Source organism: Hesperophylax consimilis, chromosome 5 (genome assembly GCF_061612785.1).
Source record: "Hesperophylax consimilis isolate HC1 chromosome 5, BYU_Hcon_1.0, whole genome shotgun sequence".
NCBI classification, from domain to species: domain Eukaryota; kingdom Metazoa; phylum Arthropoda; class Insecta; order Trichoptera; family Limnephilidae; genus Hesperophylax; species Hesperophylax consimilis.
The window spans coordinates 19,508,767-19,530,100 of record NC_142840.1 but is presented as its reverse complement, the minus strand read 5'-3'; the positions used below and the strand labels follow the sequence as shown (position 1 = coordinate 19,530,100).

At 36.9% G+C, this 21,334-nt stretch overlaps 1 protein-coding gene across 5 annotated transcripts in view; it reads left to right on the top strand.

Moving 5' to 3' along the window:
* Nucleotides 1-19,904, top strand: part of LOC149423618 (bestrophin-4-like) — a 117,028-nt gene extending 97,124 nt beyond the window's left edge. For 4 of the 5 annotated variants that reach the window (XM_089631676.1, XM_089631675.1, XM_089631673.1 and 1 more), the window contains 4 exons: nt 2,034-2,178; nt 12,986-13,089; nt 16,741-16,917; nt 18,693-19,904. In XM_089631676.1, the coding sequence (XP_089487802.1) occupies nt 2,034-2,178; nt 12,986-13,089; nt 16,741-16,917; nt 18,693-18,967 (701 nt within the window). In that variant the 3' untranslated portion in view covers nt 18,968-19,904. The remainder of the gene's footprint in view (nt 1-2,033; nt 2,179-12,985; nt 13,090-16,740; nt 16,918-18,692) is intronic. The other variant, XM_089631677.1, reaches the window with a different exon arrangement.
* The last annotated feature ends 1,430 nt before the right edge of the window (nt 19,905-21,334 follow it).

Here is a 21,334-nt window from a genome sequence, read left to right as displayed (position 1 = left end):
TTTGATGTTGTATTTTCACAAGTTCAAATGCAAAATTACAGCCCTCCAGGGACAAAAAAATTAAGATGTTTTGACAGTTGAGAAAATTCACTGGGCATGTAACACCCGCTTAAGAATAAAAAATGTCTCAACTCTCAACACCGCCATACAAAATACAATGCCTGTTGAAATAAAACATTTTCTCCTTTTGACTAGTCACGTCACACAGACAGATCCGAAATATTAATAGTTTTAAAATTATTTTAACTATTAAAACTAACTATAAACGTAAATATACTAGTATTTAAGTTAGAAAGTCATTGATAAAAATGACAGTAGGATTTCTAAAAAATATATTTATAATATTATTATAAACATTATTTTATTTTGTTCTAATATTAATAAGTTTTCAGAAATTTTGACAGATTTTTCGTAGTTGTTTTTTGATCTAAAGTAACGATTTAGAATTGTTTTAGTATGGAACTGGTAAATATAAAGAATAAAGTATAATTGTTAAAAATAATAACCACTGTCATTCTAAAATTACCATGTTGGAACTAGTAGATATCAATATTCTAAGAATTTCCTCATACTTAACTCAAAATTTTTTGAGTTGATGCACTTTGGAAATGAGGTATCGAATATATTAAATTGATCATCATTGATTGACATTTATAAGATTTTTTTAAAATTGGCTCCCGAAAATAAATTTGTTTGTAGGTATATTTTGCCCACACCCGGGAATTTTATAAACTTGCATTGAATCTAATAACAATCTTCTCGTTGATAATTTTCTTACTTTGCTTTTCAACATATTACAGTAGAACCTCGTTAATTCGAAATCCAGCGGACATCAAAAATCAAATTTTGAATTAACGAATTCCCACGTAATTCGAAATTTTATGGAAAAAAAAAAAAAAAAGACGGCGAAAATCGAGTTCCTCGGCCGCCCCTTCAGATTCGGGTGGTATCTTTGGAGTAAATTCGCATTAATACGAATTATTCCCGTTTAAGTCGAATTTTTGCAGCCGATTTTCGCCGCGATCGGCCCTTCAAGATCAGTTATTCTAAGCAAATTCATAAAAATACCACACATTTCCGCGTAAATCAAATTTTCACGGCCGATTAACGTCGCGGCCGGCCCTTTAAACTCGGATATTCGAAAAATACTATATATTTATGCGTAAACCGAAATTTCGCGGCCGATTTTGGTCACAGCCGACCCTTTAAATTCAGATAATTTAAGTAAATTTCGTAAAAACACGTCATATTTCCGTGTGGATCGAAATTTCGCGGCCGATTTCTGTCGCGCCGGATCTTTGAAATTCAGATAATTGAAATAAACCAGTAAAAATGCGATATATTTACGCGTAAATCGAAATTTCGCGTCCGATTTCCGTCGCGGCCGACCCTTTAAATTCAGATATTTATAATGAATTCGTAAAAATACGATATATTTCCGCGTAAATCGAATTTTCTCGGCAGATTTTCGTATATTCGTAAAAATATGTCGTATTTCCCCGTAAATTGAAATTTGGCGTTCGAATTCCATCGCAGCCGACCCTTTGAATTCAGATATTTGGTGTAAATTCATAAAACTACCAAATATTTCCGCGTAAAACGAATTTTCTCGCCCTTCAAACTCGGAAATACGAAAAAATACGACATTCCAGTGTAAATCGATTCCGATTTACAAAATAATAATACTAATTAGTGCGATGTATAATCACATAAAAATACACTTTTCGGCGTTTTACCATCATGGCTGTCTTTTAGATTCAGATTTACGAAATTTTATGATTTATTTTCCCAAAAATAAGTTTTTCGAATTACATAAACAAATTTTTGTTTGCGGACAAAAATAAATTTCGAATTACGAATTAACGAATTTCGAATTAAAAACCATTTTGTATGAAAAAAATTTTCTGTGGATATTTTTTTGGCGAAAATTTCGAATTACGCGTTTTTTCGAATTATCGGGGTTCGGATGAACGGGGTTCTACTGTATATAAAAATAAAATTTTTTAATTATTTGCATTACATAATTTGTTTAGGTTTCCGAGCCGACACTACCAGCACCACGAGCATTCCTGGCAAATATGCCGGTGGAGGAAGCATGCGCATCGCAGACCAGGTCATTGAGGAGTTGGATGAACAGAACACCATTACCAGTATGGCTACCAAGCAACAGGAGAACAGGTTAGCCAATCTTTTCCTATTTGCTAATTTTTAAAGTTTTCTTATATTATTTATTTATTTATTTATAATGTATTACAAAAAACATGGTAAGTAACACATTATTCCCAATGAGTTGAGATAAAACTCATTACGGGAAGTACAGACACATAAAATACATTTTACAAGGATATTACACTTTTAAAAAAATACAACATATTGAAAAGGAAAAGAAAAATAAATAAAAAAGGAAAAATACATTGTTAAGAATAGAGATTTTAGAAATACTGAGAGACATCTCTATACACATGAAACATAGTAAACCAACATATGAAAGCGAGCGAAAATTCACTGGTTTAAAAACATTTTCAGGAAATAATCTTTAAGCGTTTTAACTAATATTTTTTTGTTAGTTACTGATTGCTTTATTTCATTAGGTAATGCATTGTATTGTCTATATGCAATATATTGTAATGAGTTAATACCAAATTTTGTTGTGTGGGTAGACGATGCTAGGTGTATTAGATTTTGGGACCGTGTTTTGTGCTGGTGTATGTCTGAATTAAATGCTGGTTTGATGTTAGTGTGTGAGGATCTATGTATGATTTGTAATATTGTACAAGTGATATTGTATTTAGGTAGAACCGTAAAAGGAAGTATGTTTGTCTTTAAATATATATCTTTGATATGTGTATCCCACGGTAGACGGTAGATATTCCTTATTGCTCGATTTTGAATCACTTGTATTTCTGATATTTGTTTTTTAGTAATAGTGCCCCAGATACTAACTAAATAACTCAGATGGGAGTGAATCATCGCATAGTATGTGGCCCGTAGTAGAGATGTAGAGAGAAGACCTTGGAGTCGGTACAGTACGCCGGTTATTGGGGATATTTTAGATTTCACATGCTCAACATGGGAATTCCACGAAAGTTTAGAGTCTATTAATAGCCCTAAATATTTCGTGACTTCTATATTTTGGAGCTTCTCAGTTCCAAGTGTGATATTCATGGGCACATAATCCTTATTACCGAAAGTTAGGTAGTGTGTTTTTTTTTATATTGAGGCTCAATTTATTAATACGCAGCCAATTAGCTAGAATTGAGACATCTACATTCATTTGAGACTCCAGGTCACTCAGGCTTGTACTGTGATAATAGATTACAGTGTCATCCGCATAAAGTTGGAGGTTTCCAGAGATACCACATTTAGTTATGTCATTGACATATAGCAAGAAAAGCAGAGGCCCAAGAATTGATCCCTGTGGCACTCCACATGTGATTTTACCTAAGCCACTCGAGACACCTTTGACTTCAACAAGACAAAATCTATCATCTAAGTAGCTTCGGAGGAGATTTAGGGGCTTCCCAACAATTCCCAAATATTCCAATTTCTTTAAGAGTATTTCATGATCGACCGTATCAAAGGCTTTTTTGAGATCTATAAATATGGCTGCCACATATTCACCCTGGTCTATATACTGTTGAAGGTTGGAGATAAAATCAAAGGCGGCACATTGAGTACTAGAATTTTTCCGAAAGCCATATTGTTGTGGTGTAAGGATATTATTCGCAGATATGTATTTTAGGAGTCTATCTTTGATTATGGTCTCAAATACTTTTGAAAAAACCGATAGAAGTGATATAGGACGGTAGTTAGAGATACATGTTTTACAGTCTCCTTTGTGTATAGGTATTATCTTCGCTAACTTTAATTCATTTGGAAACTTTCCCGAGGACAGTGACCAATTAAAAAGTTCTGTAAGGTGACCCGCTAATTCTTCTTTACAAGTCTTAAGAACTGATGGTGTTACTCCATCGAGTCCCGGTGCTGCTTTCAGCTTAGTTTTAGAGATGATCCTCAGTACCTCATCTTTGTTTGTCCTAGCCATGTACAAGGATTGGCAAGCCTTCGGTTCCACAAATACGGTATTACAGTCATCCGGGAATGACGGAATGGTAGCTGCTAGCTTTTTTCCTATTGAGAGAAAAAACTCATTAAATGCGGATGCTATTTGGCTCGGATCCTTAATTACGCAGTCATTTACCACGAGGGATTCTATTTCGTTAGTTGGTTTATGTGTTCGGTTTGATAGAATAGAGTTTATGATTTTCCAGGTTTTAGTGGGGTTATTTTGGTTTTGTTGAAAGCTGTTCGCATAATATTTGTGTTTTAGATTTCGCCTATAATTAGTAATGGTATTTCTCAATCTCTTTTTAAGTGTTACAAGAGTAAGATTACCAGGGTCTTGTTTCCACTGCTTGTGAATCTGGTTTCGTTCTTTGATTAATGTATTTAATTTTTTATTATTTTATTATTGATACATTTTTTTTACAATATTTTATATTTCAATTTAGTAATGTTGGCCTCACTGGGTTGTTTACCCGTGCTGAGGCCCCCATGTTATAATTTAAGAATTTATACATTTAAAAAAAATAAAAGAAAAGAAAGACAACATTAAAATAAAGATAAATTTAAAATAAAAAATAAAGATTAAAAATTAAAATATAATTATAACACTAAAAGAAAAATATCAAAAGAGAATGTAAATCGGCATTTATAATGATATATGTGTTTGTGTGTGTTGTGTGTTTTATATTTTTTTTTTGTGTTGCGTGTATATGTTTTATTCTTTTATGTTATAGTATTTTGGTAATAATGTCTTTTTGTTCTTTAATCCATTTTTTTATTTTGTGTTTGAATTTATTTTTATTTTCCTCAATTTTTGTTTCAAGTGGAAGACTGTTGAATGCTTTAATAGCGTGGTATTTATGGTGTCTTTGTCCAAAGGTAGTGTTTACCGTCGGAGTTTTTATGTTTTCTTTGTACGCTTGTCTGACCGGTCTATAAGTGATATTTTGTGTTTGTTGGGGTTTGTTTTTTTGGTCGAAAATGTAGTTTAGTAGTGTTTTAACATATAATTGGCGTATATCAAGTACGTCACAAGGACAGGACCTCCTGGAATACCTGATGACAGTGAACCTTGAGATTCTTAATAGAGGTAGGGAACCCACCTTCGTTATAAGTAACAGACAGGAGGTGATAGACCTGACCCTAGGAACATTGAGAGTCTCAGGATGGAGAGTATCGGACGAACCATCCCTGTCGGACCACCGACACATAGAATTTAAACTAGAGGGAGAAACAAGCAAAACGGGGACCGATACATATAGGAACCCAAAAGCAACTGACTGGACTAGATACTCGGAGGAACTAAATATAGGAATGACAAGATTCCCAGCTAAATACGGCTGCCCCGAAGAAATTGAGGACGCAGTAGAAGTACTGAGGGACTCAATGATAAGTGCATACGAAAATAGCTGCCCTCTGAAGACAAGTACCAGGGACAAAACACCGTGGTGGAGCAGAAGACTGCAGGAGCTACGGAAAATAGTAAGGCAAGCTTTCAACAAGGCCAAAAAGTCAGGAAACTGGGATGCCCACAAGCAATACCAGAAAGAGTACAAGGTGGCAATCCAGAAAGCCAAAACATGCTCCTGGGAGAAATACTGTGGGGAGGTGGAAACCATCCCACAGACTGCAAGAATCCAAAAAATTCTTGCAAAAGACCCAGGGGCAGCAAAAGGCCCATTCAAAAAATCTGATGGAGGATTTACCAACAGTTGGGAGGAGGAGTTGGAGGTACTGCTGGGGAAACATTTTCCCGGCTACAAAAAGTTAGAAGCAGATGACACCGGTCCACCACCAGCCCGAGTTACACGGGAAGGTAAGGACTGGGACACTGCGGCTAAAATAGTTACTCCCTCCAGAGTTAAATGGGCAATCAGAGGGTTTGACCCTTTTAAAAGCGCAGGAGAGGATGGAATCTTTCCGGCACTTCTACAGAGGGGCCTAGATACAATCCTACTTCCGGTGACGAAGATCCTGAGGGCATGCTGTGCCCTCGGATACATCCCCATACCATGGCGGAAGACAAGGGTAGTGTTCATACCCAAACCGGGGAGAGCTGACTACGACCAACCAGGTGCATTCCGCCCAATTAGCCTCACCTCATTTCTTTTGAAGACAATGGAGAGGCTAATGGACAGGCACATAAGGGACGGGGCACTGAAAGAGAAGCCCCTCCACGAGTTACAATTTGCTTACCAAGCAGGTAAGTCAGTCGACGCGGCACTGCACAGGTTGGTGTACAAACTGGAGCAGGCACAAGCGACTGGGGAACTGGCGGTAGGGCTATTCCTGGATATAGAGGGAGCATTTAACTGCACCACTATTAAATCCATTGATGAAGCGGTAGAAAGACATGGACTCGACAAAACCACCAGAAGGTGGCTGAGGAACATGCTCTCGGGCCGGATACTTACGGTGACAAGGGGTGAGGTAAGCATCAAAGTGCTGGTGACACGAGGGTGTCCACAGGGAGGGGTCTTATCACCCTTGCTGTGGAGCCTGGTGGTGGACAACCTCATCCGGAAACTCAACAACAGGGGCCTATATACGCAAGGGTATGCGGATGACATTGCAACCATAATAAGGTGTTGGGATGCAGACACAACCCGAGGCCTTATACAGTCAACACTGGCAACAGTGGAAGAATGGTGTGAAGAAACAGGACTGTCAGTCAACCCAGACAAGACAGAACTAGTAATCTTTACGCGTAAAAGGAAACTAGAAGGATGGAGCAATCCAACCTTCTATGGAAAGGAATTAGAACCCTCTGACACGGTTAAGTACCTCGGAGTCATCATAGATGCCAAACTGAGCTGGAAAAACCAGGTGGAAACTGTAGGCAGAAAGGCCTGTGCTCTGATGTGGGCAACTAGGCGAATCTGCGGCAGAACGTGGGGTCTCAAACCTAAAATGATGCAATGGCTTTACACAGCCGTTGTAAAACCAAGGATCATGCACGCAGCCCTGGTCTGGTGGAGGAGAACAACACTGAAAACAGTGATGGTCACACTCAATCACATACAGGGACTTGCATGCAGAAGCATCACAGGAGCCATGAGAACCACTCCAATACTAGCCATGGGAGTGCTGCTGAACCTACCCCCACTAAACATAGAAATAGAGGGGGCGGCGATGGCGGCAGCCTACAGGTTACATTGCAATGGCCAATGGAGAGGAGAGTTGCCCAGAAACAGTCACACGGAGATAGGAATAAGACTGAGGGCAATTAGTCCGACGGCTGGGATGAAGCAGGACGGCAAGCAAGCCGAATACTTCTTCGGACAGCTGTTTAAAGTGACGTACCCCACAAGGGAGGAATGGGACACGGTCCCAGGTCCAAACTCCAAACAGGAACTAATCTGGTTCACAGACGGGTCCAAGATGGAGGAAGGAACAGGGGCCGGGGTCTGTCTACAGGGATCTAAGAGGGAACTCAGTATACCTCTAGGAATGCACTGCACTGTGTTTCAAGCTGAGATGAAAGCCATCTTAGCCTGCGCACAGGAGAATATGAGTATCGGGTACAGAAATAAGAACATAAATATATGTTCAGATAGCCAGGCGGCCTTAATGGCACTGGAAAGTAACCGATGCGACTCCAGACTGGTGATGGAATGCAGGACTATCCTTATAGAACTGGCGACCATCAATAAAGTAACCCTGCTCTGGGTACCAGGACATAAAGGTATTGAGGGCAACGAGCGGGCTGACGAACTAGCAAGGAAAGGGGCGAAAGCACCACTTGCGGGATCCGAGCCGGCCGTAGGAGTAGCAGCTTGCCACACCAAACTACATATCAAGAGGTGGGTCAAATCCCAACACTGGAAGGAATGGAAGAAGGCACCCGGAATGAGGCAATCTAAAGTACTCATAAACGGACCGGACCCTAACCGAACCAGGCAACTACTCGATATGGACAGAAACTCACTGAGGGAACTGGTAGGACTATTAACGGGACACTGCCATCTCAGGAGACACATGCAACTGTTGGGAGTGGAAAACACCAACATCTGTAGGAAATGTGAAGAGGAGGAAGAGACTCCAATTCACCTATGGTGCCAATGTCCCGCTCTGCTGGGAATAAGGCTCAGATACCTGGGAAGACACAGTGTGGAACCAGAAGACATCGCCACATATCCAATGACAGCCCTGGTGAACTTCATTAAAGGGACCGGGTTACTGGCAAGGGAATGAGGTAAAATGGGAGATAGTACAATGGGCCTATGGCCTAAGTGCTCGCGGGGAACGTAAGTAAACCGCCTCCGACTTAAAAAAAAAAAAAAAAAAAAAAGTACGTCACAGCTTTTAAATATTTGGTCTGTGTCGGTTAGTTTATGTTTTTTGAGTATTACCTTTAATATCGTTTTCTGTGCGATTTCTATTTGAGCGATAGCTGCGTTTGTCGCTCCTCCCCAAGCAATTATTCCATATTCTATTATTGATTGGCATAGTGCATAATATATTGTTTTCAATTGTTTTATTTTATATATGTTTCTTATGTTTAGGAAAATGTGTATTGTTCTGAGGAGTCTATTTGTGATTTGTTTGATGTGATGTGTCCATCTAAGATTATGGTCAATTAGGATTCCTAGATACTTTATTTGTTCTGTTTTTTCTAGAGGGGGGCAATCGCAGATGTTGGTGTTTATGCATTCGTGTATTTTTATGGTGTTTGTATTGTTTTTTGGCTGTCCTGTGTTAGTTATGCTGTACGTTGTGAATTTTGTTTTCGATATGTTTAGTGTGAGTGTATTTGAGTCCAACCATTTTTTCACTTGCGTGATTCCTAGATTCGCTATGTTATAAACCTTATTCCAATCCTTAGATTTAAATAATAAAACTGTGTCGTCTGCGTAACTAATTATTTCTCCATCTATTTCCATGCTGCAAAGTTCATTTATGTAAATTATGAAAAGAACGGGCCCTAGTATGCTTCCTTGTGGAACTCCGTGTGTAATCGGCAGTGGTTTGCTAGTATAGTTATTAATTTTGACTTGTTGTGTTCTGTCGCTCATGTAGCTTTTTAATAGTTGTAGTTCTTTGTCTTTGATACCCATATTTTCTAATTTTTTAAAAAGTGTTTTGTGGGATATTGAATCAAAGGCTTTAGCCAAATCTAAATATATCGCTATGCATTTAAACCCTTGATCTAAGTTGCTATGTATATAATCTATTGTACTTGCTAAAGCTTCTTTTGTGCTTCTTTTTTCTCTAAATCCATATTGTTTGTCCGAGATTAATTTGTTTTCTTCCAGGTATTTTATTATTTGGTTTTTTAATAGTCTTTCGAAAATCTTTGATAGAGAGTTTAACAAAGTAATTGGTCTATAGTTAGTTAATTTGGAATCAAACCACGGAGTATTCAGTTGTACCCGACTTCTTAATCCTGTTTTTGGTGTAGTTGTACCTGATTCTATTGCCTTTTTAATGTGATAATTGAAACTTTTAAAAGGGTCTTCTGAGTTGCTTAAGTTGATCGTGAAATTGTTATCAAGAAGATAGGATTTTACTGACATACTGTTGATGATAGGTCTCGTAATCCGGGATTTGGTTCTATTATTAAAACATTTTTTTAAGTTGTTCTTATAATCAACAATAAGTATATTATGGTCACTAAGTGGATCATCAATATTCGATATAGTAGTCTGAATGTTTTGCCTATTTGATAAGATGTGATCTATTAAGGTGCAGCTTGTATCAGTGACTCTCGTGGGAAATGTTTTGTTATGTATTGAAAAATTGTAAGATTGTAAGATGTTGCAAAAATTTAATGAAGAGTGTGTGGATATGGATATGTCAATGTTAAAGTCTCCGAATATTAATGTATCTTGTCTACTTTCGTTCAGTATTTTTTCTAGATGTATTAGAAAATCCTGCATATTTGTGTTGGGTTTTCGATAGATAGCATAGATGTTAACTGGTTTCCTATCACTGCTACTAAGCGTTATACCTAAAAAGGAATTTTCATTTGAGAAATTTTCAATAATTGCACACTTCATAGTATCAATCACATATATTGCTACGCCGCCTCCTCCTTCGTTGGGGCGAGAAGCAAAAACACTTTTGTAACCATTCAGGGAGTAAAACTTTTCCTCTCCAATCTTAAGCCACGTTTCCGTAATGACGAGCACGTGTACAATGTACCGCGAACTTCTTACTTTTTCTTCGATCTCATCAAACTTATTACGGATGCTTCTCGCGTTCATATACATTATTCGTAGACAGTTCGTCACAGGATTATAATTCTCGATGGTGAGGCACTTATGCTCATGTATGTTACACTCCATAATCTATAGTTGCAAGGTCGTTCTTGAGTGCAGCGATGTAGGCCGGGCAGTTGTCCCTATCTCCAGTTGAGTGATCAGCAGGCTTACCAAATCTGGTGCATGTCGCGCAAACTGGTTTGATGGTGGAATTTGGGCAGGACTCACCAGTATGATTCTGTTGAGCACAATGTCCACATGTGGGTTTGGTATCTCTGCAATACTTGTATGAGTGACCAATCATGTGGCATTTGGTGCAGACAGTAAGGCCAATAAAATCTCGGACGCGGCAAATAGTCCAGCTTATAAATACTTTCTCTTGCTCGACTAGAAATTTACGTACGGTAGCGGGTACTGCGTAGATACGGTGACAAGCGTTACCTGTGCGAGCACCAGCCAGGTGACTTAGTTTACAGCCTGCAATAGTTTCTTCAATGTCTTCAACGTTGGGAATACCAGTGAGAGCCATCCTTAAAAAATCTTCGTCGTTCAGGTCCCGGGGAACATTAAAGAATATCAGTCTCGGTAGACGCTTTGACGGTAGTCGGGCCTTCAGTTTGCTCGAGTTGTCGAAGCAAGGTGCATTTAATAGCTTTTGTTGTTCGCCCGTGGTTGCCGTATTGATCAAGATACCTTTATTTCTTATTTTTTTTATTCCCGTGACCCGAACGCCTAGTTCAGATGGCCGAATTGTATCTTCAATCATTTTTTTCGTACCGTCACTGTCCTTTGTGGCGTCCGCATCCGTTGGAAAGATGCAAACGGCAGGTCTTGGTGGTCCGACGCGATGTCCTTGTTGAGTGATTGGTGGGGGTTGGTGAGCATCATATGGCTGTTTTCGGGCGATGTCAGCAAAAGAGAGGGTAGCCTCCGTTGCCACTGCCACTCTCCGTATTACAGGCCCGAGATCAGACTCTAATTGTATGATTTTTTGCTCAAGGTGCCTTTTTTCCCTCTTCTCGTGGCGTATTTTTATTTTGCCATTCTAAGTTGTGCTGTAACTGTAGCTAAATCCGCACGCATCGTCTCGCGCTCCAACAACAGCTGAGATACGGATCTGAAAACTTCCGATACGTTTCTAGCGATCCTCAGCTGCTGGTCTTTTGAGACCTTAGATTGCTTCTCTGCTAACACAAGTTGAAGAGCTGTCAAATGTGCTTGGGTTTCATTGAGCACATCTACTCCTGAAGCGCAAGGATATTCCGCTTCGGTGACGTCCGAGCCTTTGGATGACGTAACCGAGCTGTTTTCATCCGCATCCTCAATCGTGACGCACTTTCCTCCTATATCCTCTGGACTAGGAGACATCATGGTGCTTATGTGTCGTTTTTTAGGACGATTCATTATTAAACACTACTTTATAAGGACACATAAAAAAAAAACAATGTTTGAAACAAAGTATTAGTTCTGTTCAGCTTTGCGCCTGAAAATTCGTAGGTGGGCAATCGGTCTAGCTCTATGTAAATCAAAACAAAAGTCGCCGTATCGAGTTTTTATATCACGATTTTTTTTATATTTGCACTAATTGAGCACAAATAACTTTAAACAGTTTATCACTATGAATGTATCTACGAAATCCACTATCGGTTTTACCGAAAAGTTTCTGTTTTATTCACGAAATTATCGGATATGTTTTTTTGTAGGTTTTGGATAATTTTATTTAAAAGAAAAAATACACAAATGTATACTAAAAAGTATTTTGCGAGATGAGAGTAATCTCTTTCGACGCACAATTGTCACTTTAAAAGGATTTAATACAGAGAATTTAGATAGTTTCGATTGTAAACAAGGGGTATCACAAATTCACAACACAAAAGCAACCAATAGGAGCCCTGAAAGGTGAGCTCATAATTAAAGCGGCCAATCCGCGCACTTTATCCGTTGTACACAACACTTTGGTTTGGGATGCAGTGAATTTTATAGTTTATATTATTAAAAAAACAATGGTAAAATGTTAAAAAGTCACTGGAGAACACTACCACGTGTTAAACTTTCGTTGTTTTTAACGACGATTACGTTTTTTCTTCCGTCGGATTTATTATAAAGTTGTTTACTATTATTAACGATAGCTTGACCAAAAATTAAATTATAAATTATTAAAAAAAAGAACTCTAGTACTTCAAAAACTCGCTGTGATTGATGGATTAGAAGATGGGAGGATAAACAGACGATCCCCTAACTTCAATTAAAAGAATCAGAAAGAACAGATTGAAAAATTCCTATTTAAAAAATGACAAGCAACATCTTGTTTGCCTGTTTCAAACTTGGCTTAGCTTAGGTAACTCATCCCTTATTATCCGCAGGTCCACCCACCATTTTTCTCAATCCATAGATAAAAAAAATGATATCAAGAGTCAGGGGCAGCTGCCCCTTTAGGTCAGTTGGTCAATATCCCCCCAAAATTATAAGACGGTAATAGTTGATATAAAATATTAAACAAATCATATATCCCGCAAGGCCTAGGGGAACAAACCAACTTTTGTGGACTGGGGGAAGCGGCATGGGCGTGTCCCTTTCAGTGATGTGAAGAATGTTCGGAGATTTAAAATTTTGAACAAACGAACATTTACATATTTATTTATAACGATTGAATAAATCGGAAAGAACAGATTGAAATTCATTCTTTTTAAAAACTGTTTATCATTGAATCATTTCAGACCAACAGCAGCGAGCATCTTTGGCCCCCCTCCGCCCAGCGCCCCCATGAACATGCCCTCTCACCCCCTCACTAACTTCAGAAACGCCTTCTCCAACGAACCAAGTAAGATGACAGCCATTCTCTTTAAACTATAACACGGATACGCCAAATGATGAAACAATAAACACAGCAATACTCATTTGTAAAAGTCGTCTTGGCTGCGTATTTCCTTTTCCGTGTTCAGTAGGAGGCAGTACGGCAGTACTATGTACCTTGAAACACGCACGGGTTTGTTATGCTAATTGTCTTTCTAAACTCTAGTAATGCCTCCTATTAAACACGGAAAAGGAAATACGCATTCTGGCTAACTGAGAACCATTTGAGATTAATAATATGTCGATACATCTTTTATTATTTTTATTGTTACATTTTTGTTCTTACAAAACAATCTGTAATGCTTTGCATTCAAATTTTAATATTTGATTTAAAGTTTTAGTTACTTTAATAATTACACAAATATTGCCGCCGATTCAAAGTAGGTATGCATTAAGAGGACATGCTTTCTCAATAACAAAGAGCCTAATTTAACCTGCAGATCTTTCTTTTTTTCTTTAAAAGCATGACTCCCACTCCTATTCCGCTCAAAACGCTAAAGAAGACAAAACAAATGTGACATATTTATGTAATATATTTTGTTAACAATAAGCAAGAAGATGCATACGAAACTATTGTTACAGTTCATTAAAATCTGTAAAAAATAGATACTTTGTCAAAAAAATAATGATTGTACCTTTGATTGAGTTTGATCTCTCCTTTTAACCATTTAATTAAACCCGTGCGGTTGCGTAAGTTGTCTTCGTGTGCAGAAATGAACATTAAAGGGAATGTTCATTCTATCTCGCATGGTTTTCTAGAAACATCTTCAATTTAAGCAATGTTAAAAACACCAGCATGTTAAATTAAGATAATTCTTAAGGATTCCGTAGTTATAGATAATATTTAAGTGGTGTAGGTTTTATACACATCTCTTATTATTACTTTGTATTAATAATTTAGACAAGCTCTCCATAAAATATTCTGCATATTTGCAAATCTGTTATCTACGCAAGCCAACTTTCGAATCGATAAAATTTTCCTATAATAAACATAACAAATATTGCAACCCGATTTTGCTGATATTTAAAAATAATATTCTTTAAAGAAAATGTCAAATCCTACCATATTTTTTAACAGTTAAATAAATATTTTAAAGCTTCATAGGTCGTGATGGAATTAACATTGCAAGCTGAAAATAGGTGGGTTGACTTTGAAATTCCATTCAGATTATTTGAGAATTATCGCTGTTTTTGACAACCTGTTTTTCCACTATATGTTATGATACTTGTTGTAATATCAATATCTAAATGATTTGTGACAAAAATAGAAAAAATTTCAAAGTCTCTTAGAAAGTAACAGATTTGCAGATACATTATTTTGAAGAGGTTAATATGTCTGTGAAAAAAGAAATTATTTATCTTGAAAATGCAGTTATGGAGTTTTGGTTTGGTTGATTGTCGATTAGCCCATTGCCCCATGATTTTCAATTCCGAAGACAAGGAGGTTAGTTTTAAGAAAATGTAGAAGTGGAATAGAATATTGCATGCCCTAGAAATAAAGGGGAGATGGTACAGAATCATTCATGGTGAGACAAAATATCTTCTGGTATTTTATACTCTTTGTTACCATACATCACTATTTATATTACTTTTTATGTGTAGATACAATGTTAGTATATTATATTATATTATTTTGTGTAATTTGTTTTTTCTAGTTAAATATCTTGACTTTACATTACTGTGGATTCATCACCGCTTTAATCTTCCCCATATACCATTTAACTTCAGCTATCATAATGTGTATATACGTGATGCCATAATCAAAGTATTAAAATCATAAAGCCAGCCATTCACTATTATATATACCCCGACCCGACCGCGGACCCGTTCATACACCTTATGAACCTCTATCGGTGCTCAGTCATTACCGGCCACGTAGTTTGTCGGATCATGTGTCCTTTCATGAAGTTGCTCTTGCAGTCGGTGTAGAAAAACCGAGCCTTTCGACATAGTGGTTTCGGGTTCGGTGTGAGGTTCAGTGGTCATTCGACCGGACTGCCCTTCCGACACTTCCAAGCGGATGCTAGTGGGAATGGACCGATACGGCGGATAGGCTACAACGTGAATGGCGTGCATAAGAATCCCAACTGCCCGAAGCTAGTGGAACTATGGCATCCCCATTTTACATTGCGGAATATTGTGAGGCTTAGGAAAATTTGAGTAGGATCTTCAACATCTATCTTCAACTCCAAAACCAAACTAATTTATGTGAAGATCTGATATTGTTTAACTTTTTGGACGCGATCGTATCAACTGATACTGCAAGAAATCATAATTGATAAGTAGCCGCATCAACCCTTGATACTGCAACTTAGTTGTCGATAATGTTCTGCATAGAGGGAGGTATTGAAAACCTGAGTTAGTTAATGCGGCCAAAAGGTTAATAAATATTAATTTACATATTTGCCTTGGCCGAGTTTCGAACCATCAGCCTACTGGGAACAGAGTAAAGGAGCTTACCGCTGTCAAAGAGGTCAGATAAAGCATTGCCAATATTTATAATGAAAATATTTTGTTCAATGAATTCATGAAATTGCCTATTTTTCTTTGTCTTGTGGCCGAATATGATTTAAGCGGAGATGAATTCACACTGGTGTCTAGGCGATGTGATTGATTTATTGATTGATCATTCAATGTGTCACTCTAATAATTAAGCGCTGTGTAGTACAAATTGCCTACAGATTCTAGTGCTTAGGGTTCTAACCCCAACACCGATATAATTTAATAATTAATTTAATTTTAATTTATCAGTGGAAGCTTGGGCCTAGCTTGAAATGTAAGAAAATTTTAATCTTAGCATGTCTCATTAACCCTTCTCGCTATACATGTGAGAGATACATGTCACAAACGCTATCACGTCACAACTGGCACGTCTTAACTGACATATTTGCTGTTATATCTCAACTTATACGACGGGTATTAATCTAGATCGGTCCAATATTATTTATTCATCAAGGAAATATTGATTGAAATTAAACAAATCTACGAAAATATCACAGCAGATAATTTGTTTAACAAACAGCAATTAGTTGTAAACAGGTAAAAAAATTGACATTTGGACAGATGGAAATATTAATCACTTTGTGTTTGAACGATCCTGATGAAAGGATATATTATTTTTTTACCTTTCCACATTTCACAACAACATGATGAGAATAAATAATATTCGGAATCTCGTAAGGTTTTTAAGTAACTTGCTAAGCTTTACACACATGTTATCATTTAGTGCAAGATTTTTCTGTTTAGCATTTCAAGCATGCTACAAAATGCTAAAAAAATATTATGATATACAAATATATTTTATATCTTATTTTATTGGGTTGTGAATATTCCAAGCTTCATAAATATATTTAGAAACTATGAAAATATGACAGATCTAATCATGTGTAAGAATTTATTTGCTTAGCATTTCAAGCATGTTGCAAAATGTTGAATATATATTTTTCAACCTACCTTTGTACACATGTTGGGAAATGTTGAAAATGCTCTATCGGGTTAGCAATTCAAGCATGTTGCAAAACGTTGAAAATATTTTTTCAATCTGCCTTTATGCACATGTTGGGAAATGTTTGGTCTAATCGGGTTGTGGTTCTGCCGCTAATAAGCCATTGCCTTCCAGCGTTTAACCAGGGCAGGCCCGTCACAGGTAACCACCTCATGTCGAGCTCCGCCCCCCTGGCCTGGGGGGAGCTGGCCCTGCCACCCTCACCCGGGGGGCTTAGCCTCGAGCCCCCGCGCTCCCGCCTCGACAGCGACATCGGGCCTTCGCTGAGCGCCGCCGCCAGTCGCGCCATGGGTAAGGAACTGGCCATACACACCATAGTGTGTCAGAGCCAGTGTCACGCGGTCATACAAATAAAAATATGGTTTATACAATTTTAAATTGATGGATTGAATAAGATGATTTTTATGATGATTCATTCAAAAGCCCATTTTTGTTGTTGAATTACCATTATGATATTATTGATTTCATAACTCACATAACACTATATTAAAAAACATAGGGTGCAAGGAAAGATGGTAGAATTACTCCCGGTCAGGTATAGAAAAGGGACTTATTTTTGATAAGCTATTATTTAATAAAGCCAAAATCTCTTTGACTATGATTTGGAGAAATAGATTATTTTTTATGCCTAAGATTTATATTATTGCCTAAAATCAATATCTAAAATCTTGAAACATTTTTATCTTTATGATGTGAAAATCAATTTATCTTGTAACACCATTATTTTATTTTGTTTTTATGTTAATATGTGCTCACCCCTCCAAAAGTCCTGTGTAACATGTCATGTAGTGTCCAAACATTTGTTTTGTTGTTTTTAATTTGTGTGTTGTCTAATTTATGTCACTAGATCCTAAACCTCCAGACCCGGACCCTCCGCTCGCCTCCATCCTGCGCCCCTACCCTCGCACCCCCACCCCCACCCCCACCTCGGACACTCCCGCACCCCCTTCCAAGAGTATTCGTATCATTACCTCGGAGCCTTTAACACCCAGTGCTACAGTGCCCAGTCCTACGCCTAAAACATTTACCCCTTCAGATCAGCAAGCCCCCACAATAATCCCCCCAAAGCATCCTACACCCACAATCTCAGGAATTCTTAAACCCACTCCCTCAAGGATTATAAGACCCACCTCCACGGGGCGACGAGCTCCCGAAGTTCCACACAACGTTACTCCGAGCTATAAGAGGAGTTTCAGTCGCACCCCAACAGAACGTCGCACTCATGTGAAAAGACATAATACCCCGGCCCGTATTCCAACACTGCTTCCCGTTAGCGACCCGACTTTCTCAAGGAAAAAAACTTCTCCTTCCGCCGACCCCGGACCTTCGCGACGCACTACTCCTTACCCTTCATCTTTACCCAGTGGAGGCAGTTCTCGACCCGCTAGTCCTACTCGAGCACCCACTTCAGGTCACACTTCACCGTCTTCTAATGCCAGCACTTCACAGCAAACTTCAATGTCTTCTAGTAGAAGCACTTCCCCTGGCACCCCCAGATCAAATAGTCCTCCAATAGACCCTTCTCACCCTACTCCAACTCGCCGTCCTACAACTAAAAAACATTCTAGAATTCCTAAAAGAAAATCAAAATGATCCTGATCTTTCCTAGAAACTGTTCCGTGAAAAAGGTGTAAATTTAAATATTTTAAAAATTGTTCAGTAAAATTAATAGTATAGTTTATCTATATGTAACAGTAAAGAGAGTTGAAATTCTCAGTTAATATGATTTTAAATTATGTGAGATAAAAATACGTAATACACAATGTAATTGTTATTTCTGTCTGAAAAGTAAAATGTAATCTATGTATGTTTCTAGCATTGAGTAACAATTTATGAATAATAACTATTGTAGCTACTCTCAACTTTCCAACTAACATCTATTTAATCAAAGCATGCCTCATTGGTGTTGGAATAATCTAACAACAATTTAAAACTAAAATTCTAACCCAGCTTGTTCGGTCAAAGTGTGCTAATTTCCTAGACCAATGTTCATTAATTGTAGATCATTGCAGACATTTGTCGATATAGATTTGAACGAATAATGATATTGATTATTAATTCCGTAGTTGCTGAAGATGAAACGGCAAGTATATCAGGTTCGGAGGAGGGAGAAGAAGAAGATGAGTTCCACCGCTTGAAAGCCGCACGAGAGCAGGAGAGGCTGGCACGCTACAGACAGAAGCTGATGGCGAGATCGGTGAGTGCGCAGCAGAACATGAGCGCCGAGTGCTACGCGGACAACGAGATACTCCTGGCGGAGCTGGCTAAGGAATCCAAACGAAGGAATCAATCCAAAAGCAACGAGGGTTCAGATTTCAGCACCAGCCCCAAGGAAACATGATAAACATTCAAAGTCAATGTGGAACATGTCTAAAGATGCAAGATAAAGTATTTTGATACATTCAAACTAAATGTGGTACAAATTTACAACTGCTCTAAAAATACATTCAAACTAAACTCGGTACACATTTAAAAACTGATCTATATATACATACAATGTGATAAAGATTCAATGATTTAAAAGTGCTGCAAGTTTAAAACTGAGTAGATATTTGTTCCACAATTAAGTAGTTATTTTTATATGATTGACCTGTAAGACTCGACAAGTGCTATTGTATTCAAGTAGTTTTTATTACGATAATTAACATATACTCAAGTAGTTTAATGTCACAAGTAAATGTGTTAGAAAATTTATGTAATATGTAGTCATAGGTAACCCATTCCCCGTGCTTTAATTAAGTGTCAATGCATGCAAGCCTAATCTGTTACATTTGTAGGAAATATCACATAAAACATACAGTTTGAATTTGTTTACTAAAATGTAAAACCATCAGTCGGTGGCTGAGTTGACATCGCGTTTGGGTCCCACCCAGGCGTAGTGTGTTCAATTCCTCGGCTGGCTAAGTCCTCCATCACAACACAAGTAACATTTTCCGCTTACTGTGGTGGTAGTAGGAGATTTTCAAATATTGTCAGGTTATTCATAACCCGGAAATGTTTAGCTTTCTTTAAAAAAAAAATACCACCTTATCCCTGTCATGTTTAATTTGTTAACATGTTTTCTCTTTTAATATAATATTTTGTGAGTAGACAAGATTTAATTCGAAATAATATGTGTCCACATATTATTAATTTGTAATAAAAATTTTGCAATAAAATTGTAATATTTTTTTGAGTGTTCAAAATTGATATAAAAAGTCATATTCATCATTCAGTTCCAAATTGTTAAATATAAAGTAATAATTATGTACTTACTAGAATATTAATTTTAATGTAAAAGCACAAACTTTCGGAAGTTAATTGTATTATTATGTGTTTTTAATGCTGTTCTATTCATTTGTTGTATTGCGTCCCTCATTACTTATATTATAATTATATTAATCAGTACCAGCATATGCCTTTCTATCATGCGATTTTTCATTAGTAGAAAAAATTACTATCTTAGAATTAAAAATAATACCACGCTTTTAAAATTATGATATCTCTCATTCATCATCACTATGTATTCTGTTTCGTGCCTTTGTTAATAGGCAGATGATATTTTATCTAATAATCGCATTTTACAAATAATATAAAGATAGATAATGATGATAGATTAATACAATCGTTCCCTATTCAATATTTTTTCAAGATTGTAGAAATTGATGTTCACTAAATTTAAGTATTAATTTTGCAAGTTCAAGTAACCAAGTATAAATACTTATCACATTGCTGTCTGATTTCGAATCATCTATAATAATTAATTAGGTGTTATTTTCGAATTTGACAAATGTACCTAAGTGAAAGTTTTCTGTGATACATAAATCCATCTGATATTTTATTATTGTATATATTCTTTTGCATTTTCTATCTGTTTTTCTTTTGGTACTTTACGATTTCATGTCTACCAACAACTGATTCAATAAGCAGGCAACCAACATTACGATACTCGATAGGTAACATGCCTTTTTCTAACCTAACCTAGTTTATTATAATGGCTTGCCCTGTAATGGTAGACATGAAATTGGTTATCGCCCTTTTTCTGTGTGTATTGAACCTTGATATTATTGTTCTTCTTTTAACATATTTTTATTAAATTCTTGACTTTTAATATTATATTGTATGCAAAATTTTCAGCACTACTAATTACAAATAACTTTGTTTCTTTCTATAATACTTTTTGCATACCACAATAATATTTTTTTAAATATGGAATCAATAATACACATCACATTCCATTTTCATAATATTATATTATTTTCCCCAATGATAAAATTTAAAACAGATAGTCGTATATCTTAAGTATTTATTTAATGATAATAAAGATTTTTCTATTGAAACCTTTTTTTATTATTTTGTTTTTTGATGTTGATATTATAAAAGGAAATCTTGATTCTTCATCACATCTGTTGTCTAAATAGCTGGGGACTTGACTATTAAATTCTTAAGTTCCTCGAAAGTACCCATTGGATATGAAAGATTTGTATCCAAACGCCGGCGTGTCAGTTGAGTAGTCTGAAAACATCCTTTTTTTCATAGTATTTTGCATCTTAAAAATGTTGGTAGATTACTAAAATAAATCTTATTCGATTGGCAACAATTTAATAAATCACATAAGAGTTCTTGCTTTTCGTTTCGTAAAGAGTAGATAATTATAAATAATAACAACTGTGTCATAATATGTCCACCCAACGCACAGTTCGTATTGTGTGCATTCTTCATTGTTTTC